Source organism: Seriola dumerili, unplaced genomic scaffold, assembly GCF_002260705.1.
Source record: "Seriola dumerili isolate Sdu_G_001 unplaced genomic scaffold, Sdu_1.0 BDQW01000043.1, whole genome shotgun sequence".
In the NCBI taxonomy this organism is placed as follows: domain Eukaryota; kingdom Metazoa; phylum Chordata; class Actinopteri; order Carangiformes; family Carangidae; genus Seriola; species Seriola dumerili.
Window position 1 is genome coordinate 1,323,989 of NW_019174298.1, and position 7,694 is coordinate 1,331,682.

Below are 7,694 nucleotides of genomic sequence, written 5' to 3' on the forward strand. Positions count from 1 at the left end.
CTCGAAGGAATGGAAAAAGGTGAAGTCCCTGAAATTTGTGGGCCTGCAAAGTAAATATTCCACCACTGGTCATGATGACATTGTAAACAGTATCTTGGGGGCTACAGCGGTGAACAGCTTTGGTAATACTGAAGAAATGAGTTGAATTTTGCAGTGAAAAAAATGCTCAGTTTAGTGAACGTATAGTGCTTCCTGTTGGACTAGACCATCTTTGGCAGTGTTATTATATGACTGCCGGTGGGCGTGGCTTTATGCTTGTGCAACACACATCTGCTACGTCACCGCACTGACCGAAAGTGTTGTAATTTCACCAGCTGGACTTTCCAACGGGAAAGAAGAACGGTCTACGGTAAAGCGGTCAGACACAAGACTGAGCAGCTCTAAAGTTGGAAAAGATCATTCAGGTGGGTTGATACACGAACTGTATAAGAGAATGCAGCAGAGGTAGTTTATATGTCACGTGGTTCATTCTCGTCTTCAGCTGGTTGAAGTTAAACTGTTTTTTTCTGCGATCAATTTATCCACGGTTTGAATAGCTGATTCAAACTGATCTGAAAATAGCTTTCCAACTCCGTTGTTCATTTCTTCCTTAATGTTGCAACCTTAAGATGCTGCTGTATCAGTCTTGACTAAAAGCCAGCGGAGAGTAAGGGAGGTTAAAAGCAGCTGGATACAGATGTTATTTTCCATGCCATGTCAGACCTATGTTCAGAATATGAGAAACAATGTCTAATAGTTGAAATTTGTGTACAGTTAATTTTGCCTTACAGTCTATCTAGATCTTGGATGTCTTGTCCTTGTAGTGATTTAAGTATTGAATTCTGAGTCATGGTCACTTAGTATTACTAACTAGTATTCACTAACTGGTACCTTTGACAGTTCAAAGGAGAGACCAAAATACATAGCATTAAATTTGACGTTATGGATTTTATGGTCTGTAACAGAGACCAAGCTCCTGTTTTGTAATATATGATGGTGGGGGCTCAGTATGTCATCACGGAAGACCGCACACTTGTAGTAGAGAAGACCAACCCTTGAGAGGCCTTCCCCTTTCTACTTGTCAAGGACAGCTGGACTGTAGAGCAGAGTGAATGAAAGCAGTCTCTCGGGCTTTTAACATAACATCTTCTCTCATCTCACTGGTCACAGATTAGTGTGGAGTCAGTCATGTTTCGCAAGGCATTTTTGATCTGTTACATCAAGTTGGAGTGGGATGTGTTCAGGTAAAAAAAAAAAAAAATGCTGTGTGGTATTAGGTGACAACTGAGAGAAAGGTAGATAAAGGCAACATTTTTCTGGGTTCTGACATGCTAACTGAACAGTTGGATCTCTTAATATTGTTGAAGTGGTACCTTTAACCAGATTATTTATTTTTCAATTAAGTGTCTTTATTACCACCCATGCTGTCTGTCTTTATTTACCGTTTAGTAATGTTAGTGAAAAGCAGCCAGGAGCAGGTTGTATTCCAATATCTGAACTTTATGGAATATTTGTAATCAGTGTAAACTTTGCTTGCCTTGAAAATTCACAGGAAATGTATTTATCTTGAGACTTTTTTTTTTTAATGTTCCTCTTTTTCTCCTTTCCATTTAGGTCAAGAGTATCACTTATGGACGCAGTGGTCCGTCGATGCCCTTTCCTTACCGTTGTGCCCAGTGTTTTCCTGCAGCTGGCTGGAAACTCATCGCTGGTGAGCTATGCCCAAAAGTGCCCTGTGATGATGGACCTGGCCTCCAGACCCCTGGCCAGAGCTCTGTCTTCTTCAACTTCTGTGTCCAAAGGCACTTCAACAAATGATGGTGAGTTGTAAGGCAAACACTATAATGCACTCCATTATATATGATTAAGTGCTAGATCAATACAGTAATGTGATTTAAATGAATGTGATATATTTTTATTTTGTAGACTATAATTTAGAACTTTACTCCTGTCTCCCGCAGATCAAAAGCATGAAGTCAAGTTGCCTCCAGGACACACTATGCCGCCTGCTGGCCAGACTGTAGGCTCTAAATGCCCTTTCCTGGCTGCAGAGATGGTGCAGAAAAACAACAGCGTAGTAAGAGAGGCCAGCATGGAGCTGCAGGAGGACGTTCAAGAGAGACACTCTTTCCGCACAGGTAAGAAATTGTACAGTCACACCTGCAACTGGATACCTATACAGTAAGTCGGTTATGTCAGTCGTGAAAGGTCAGTGTTTTGAGCATCCACACTGACATACTGGCATCCACATGAAAGTGCAAATGAATGTCATGCATTGATTTAGAGATTATTAACACTCTGCGTCTCCCTTGATCAGGGAAAACTGGTGTGGATTTATCAGTTTTCGATCTTATCGAGGCAGACAAGGCCAACACCGGGGCACCGAAAAGCCTTTTTAAACCAACATCTTCCAAAGTGTCTCACCTATTAAAGGATAATCTACCTGAAGGTAAGAAAGCCAAATTCTTTCCAATGATCAATAATTCACAAAAACTGTATGAGAGTTTTCCGAATCTTGTAAAAAAAAAAAAAAAAAAAAACCTCTCCCATTTTCCTCCATCAGTTGTCACCTTCCAGTATGAAAAGTTTTTTGAAAAGAGGATTGAAAGCAAGAAGACAGATCACACATACAGGGTTTTTAAGACAGTGAACAGGCGTGCCTCCTCGTTCCCAATGGCAGATGACTACTCGGAGTCTTTTCATGCAAAGAGAAACGTGTCCGTGTGGTGCAGCAATGACTACCTGGGCATGAGCCGTCACCCCAGAGTCACACAGGCTATCATGTGAGTAGGCACACAAATCATAGATCACTGATAACCCCGGTCAGATTGATGAAATAAGAAACAAGGGTTTCATCAAAGTAAGCTCTTTCATTTTTTTCTTCTTAAAGTGAAACGGTACGAAAGCATGGTGCTGGTGCAGGTGGCACTCGAAACATTTCAGGGACAAGCAAATTCCACGTGGAACTTGAGCAGGAGCTGGCTGACCTGCACAGCAAGGATGCTGCGCTGCTGTTCACTTCCTGCTTTGTAGCCAATGACTCCACATTGTTTACTCTGGCAAAAATGCTACCAGGTACATTAAATAAAGCTGCTCTGTCCAAAATTGAATCTGATTTAGACTGAAACTTCTAGTAGTCATTTTTAAAGTTAACATTTTCTTTCGTTTACTCCAGGTTGTGAAATCTACTCTGATGCTGGCAACCATGCCTCGATGATTCAGGGTATAAGAAACAGTGGAGTTAGCAAATTTATTTTCCGACACAATGACGTCAGCCACTTACAAGAACTTCTTGAGAAGTCTGACCCATCAACTCCAAAGATCGTTGCCTTTGAGACAGTGCATTCAATGGACGGTGAGTAACACAGCCCTGCCACTGAAGTATCAGTCTTTTTTGGTGGGGTATTTCTTATCATTTATGTGTTCCTAAAAAAGTGTGCCAAAGTAAATAAACTTGAGTATGTTTTCAAACCTTATAATCAAATCCCTATGTTTGAAAATTTTTATCATAAGTCTTAAAAATGAAAATATTCTAATTTAACACTGTGCTCTCTACAGGGGCTGTGTGCCCACTAGAAGAAATGTGTGACATCGCCCACAAGTTTGGTGCTCTTACCTTTGTGGATGAAGTGCACGCTGTGGGTTTATATGGGACCAGAGGAGGAGGGATCGGGGACAGAGACAGAGTCATGCAAAAGATGGACATCATCTCCGGTACCCTTGGTCAGTGAAAGCCTCACTAATGACGGAAAACATTTCCTAACATTCTCATCCGTTGCGTATGTGCCTCTCTGACGTGTTATGGGTGTTTCGTTTCCAGGCAAGGCATTCGGCTGTGTCGGTGGTTACATAGCCAGCACTAGTGCCCTGGTGGACACGGTACGCTCCTACGCTGCAGGCTTCATCTTCACCACTTCCCTGCCCCCCATGCTGCTCGCAGGGGCAAAAGAATCCATCAAGATCCTGAAAAGCGAAGAAGGCCAGATGTTGAGGAGGAAACATCAGAGGAGCGTCAAGCTGCTCCGACAGATGCTGATGGACTCTGGCCTTCCGGTGGTCCACTGCCCGAGTCACATTATTCCTGTCCGGGTAGGAAAATTAATAATTTATCTGTCTGTGAAAATTCCCAGCCAACTAGGTCATGGTATATTACAGTAATAGGTACACTTAGCTAAAACTAATACAGTCTAATACAACAGTGGCTAACAGAACAGTTCCCCCAACCACCAGGCCACCCCGCTACCATGGCTATCCATCTGGTGCTTGGTGCATTGACTGAAAAATGTCATTTTTACAGACACATTGAAATCTGAATCTGACACATGGGTGTATCTGTTTGTCAGGTTGCGGATCCAGAGAAGAACACTGAGATCTGTGACATCATGATGTCTCGTTACAACATCTACGTCCAGGCAATCAACTACCCGACTGTGGCTAAAGGAGAGGAGCTGCTGCGCATCGCCCCCACACCACACCACACTCCACAGATGATGTACTACTTTGTTGGTACGTCGGCCAGAAATTCCCTTATCTCATGTATCCTGCGATACAAAGTATATATAGTTGGGTGGAGCAATCTTTGGTATATAAAATGTTTCGGCAATGTAAACTCTTCATTTGAAGGAATAAAGGACGAAAAGGCCATTATACTTAACAATTAACATCAGCTTTATTAATAAAGATGATAGAATGCACGAGTAAAACAGACATCCGGATAGCCACATTACATTGGATTTTTTCAAACCCCAGTATATTGTATAAAACTATTATCATTTACTGATAATTCCAACTCGCTTTTAGGTACTTCTATCATCCATAATTTATGGCAATGGTTGGTTGTATCCTCACCGGTTTGTGCTCTGCTTCGTCCCCACAGACCGACTGGTGAATGCATGGATGGAGGTGGGCTTGGAGCTGAGGCCGCACTCCTCAGCAGTGGAGTGTAACTTCTGCCAGCAGCCTCTTCACTTCGAGCTGATGAGCGAGAGAGAGAAGTCCTACTTCACAGGCCTCAGTCACATGATATCAGCAGTGGCTTGATATCGAGTAAAACACTAAACCCTGGTTCTATTCAAGCTATTTATTTTATTTACATTAAATATATCACGGCATATAAAATGTTCTGTATCACCAATAAATTTGTGGGTAAACTGTTAATTTACTCTTTTGTTTACATTTTTAAACACTGACTATGATTTATACATCAGTGGTTGGGAATACAGCCACATGTGTAACATTCAGGGATCACAGGCGGCTGTATTTATGAATCAACCAGCTGGTCAGTCAGCAGTTAGCTAAAAATAATTCCAAAAGGCTGTTGGGCTATTTATTTATAAATACATATATTTGTAATATTCGTCACATGCATCATTAGTAAGGTGGGTAAGATACCTCACAAAAAGATACATAACAGTGGACTGAGGCTTTTTATACAGGTCGAGGTTTCAGAGTATCTAAAGGTTAAATTAACTTTTTTTTTTAAAACTTATTGGTTGTTAAAGTGGTGTATTTATAGTGACCATCAACGTAGACATCATGTATTGTCATTTATTTTTTTTAATGTGTCCTTGCTGGAAAATAAATCCTCTCATGGAATAGTAAAGCTCTGACCTGGACTGAAAGCTCTCATAAAAACGTACCCTCTCACATGTAATATCATACTAAATGTATGTATTGATTTTCTGCAGATGTCCATATTATGTGTTGCATAATATCAGGTCTAATCTGAATAATCTATCTGAACATTTCATGCTAGAATAATCTTCAAGTATGAAGCGACTGAGATAACAGATGGGACAAATTTCACACACTCTCTTGTACCCAGTTACACAGGAAACATAGTATCTCAGATCATTAATATGGTGCAACCACGTCTTTGTGGGCTCATACGGTTTTATCCTTATACGTTTATGATAACACACAGGATATTTGATGCACTTACTATATGTGAACTATTTCATTGCGTGCAATGCTCCTGGCAAAAAAAGATCATCTGTCATATCTGTCATAACATGTTGTGGAATGTGACATTGCATCCCACTGTAGATACAACCCTCAAAAGTCAATTACAAGATGATGGAGCAGCTTGTGGCTTAGGGTGTTGTATGATTCTTGTCATGTAGTTTTACAAATTTTGCAATAAAATAAATAGTAGAATGCAATAAGTAGAAAAAATAAGCCATATTGTCACAATATCCTGTACTGTTTAATTTTCCTACTGAAAAACCTACTGATTTAGCAAAAAGACATATGTATCAAGGCCTGTTCATGTATAATCAGCTTAAAGGCAGATTTGTGCTCATCTGGCCATTCATTCATGAAATGCATTTGATGGCATTCTTGGTCTCGCCACATGGCGGCATACTGGGTCTCCTGTTTGCAACTGTGAGCCTGTGATGTCAGACACCTCCTCCCTTTGCAGATGACTCATAGCTGGTGCAGCAGCTTTCACGATGAACCACTAGATGGTATCAACAGAGAACAGGATATTGTGTTTCCCATCCAGATAACATGGAAGATCACTTTGGTTGTAATAAAATGCAGCAAATACACTTGCATGTGACTCACAGCATGTGTCAGTGAAGCAGACATGCACAATCGGATGTTGTGGAGCATTTTAAATCAACTGACGTGTCAGATTTATCTGCTATTAATATAGCAACCTGGTTATGTAACTTTTTCAAAGAAGATACTATTAACATTTTCATTGACATATACATTTTCTATCCTGTGGCCTCTGATCCTCATGTTTAGATAAAATTAGTTCAATAAAAATCCCTATACTCCCACATGCAGAGAAGCATCAATGGAGAGGAAGCTCTCCTCCCATCTGTCTCATCTCTGAATGCTTCCCACTGTACATGTGCACATGACAGGAGTGTGTTTGTGTGCCCGCCGGGTATGCGTGAAAGCCCTCAAAGCGGCTCTTGACATGCAAAACCTGGGATTCTGTAAACCAAAGACCTTTCCTCTCTTTCCTCCGAGAGAATTACCATGAGCTCACGTTTGGAGCACATTATGTAACGTGTGAAGTGTTGGTGGAAATGGAGCAGTCAGGTGACCACTGCTATCATGCAAGTCAAGCCAGCTCAGAATATCCATCTTTGATGTTCTGTGTTTTACTCTTATTACATGTTTGTTTTGATTTAGGTGATTTTGATTTTAAATTTTGAGACATATTCATTACACAGAAGGTCCTACAAGACAAAGTCATCATTTCCCCTAAACCAAGTCCAGTGTCATATACAGCAGATTTAGTAAATCAAATTGCCAGGATGGTGTTGTTGGGAGGAAAGACTGTGTGTTGTTTGACTTCGTAAACATAATTTCCCTCATCCATCACTGTCTTTTGTAGGTGCAGGCTGCTCAGTCCCTTATTGCAAAACGTCTGAGGGCAGATTCAGAACTACATTTCCTGGAGGAGAGTTCAGCTGCAACAGCAATCATGCGGGTATGAGGGATCACAGTCAGGGAGTGTGTGTGTGTGTGTGTGTGTGTGTGTGTGTGTGTGTGTGTGTGTGTGTGTGTGTGTGTGTGTGTGTGTGTGTTTGTGTGTGTGTGTGTTGGTTTTCAAACTCTTGAGATTATGTGGTGGTTGGCCGTTGGATGCAGGTGCTGAAATGGTGGTGTAGTGTGTGGCGATGATATGATGCCTGTTGTTGTGTGTCTGATCAGTCTATGGTTGAGAGCATTTCTGTGTGTGTGTGTGTGTTGTG

The 7,694-nt window shown here is 41.2% G+C and overlaps 1 protein-coding gene across 2 annotated transcripts; it reads left to right on the forward strand.

The window, feature by feature from the left end:
- Positions 1 to 292: 292 nt before the first annotated feature.
- LOC111217420 (5-aminolevulinate synthase, nonspecific, mitochondrial-like) lies at positions 293 to 6,119 on the forward strand. Of its 2 annotated transcripts, XM_022739279.1 has the most exons (11): positions 293 to 404; positions 1,594 to 1,799; positions 1,941 to 2,117; positions 2,297 to 2,428; positions 2,543 to 2,762; positions 2,870 to 3,054; positions 3,155 to 3,334; positions 3,538 to 3,702; positions 3,800 to 4,068; positions 4,323 to 4,485; positions 4,856 to 6,118. In XM_022739279.1, the coding sequence occupies exons 2-11, from the start codon at positions 1,610 to 1,612 to the stop codon at positions 5,017 to 5,019; spliced, it is 1,845 nt and encodes a 614-aa protein (XP_022595000.1). In that variant the 5' UTR covers positions 293 to 404; positions 1,594 to 1,609; the 3' UTR covers positions 5,020 to 6,118. The 2 variants fall into 2 exon arrangements, with proteins under 2 accessions (XP_022595000.1, XP_022595001.1); XM_022739280.1 differs by lacking the exon at positions 293 to 404 and having other exon boundaries at positions 4,856 to 6,119.
- Positions 6,120 to 7,694: the final 1,575 nt, after the last annotated feature.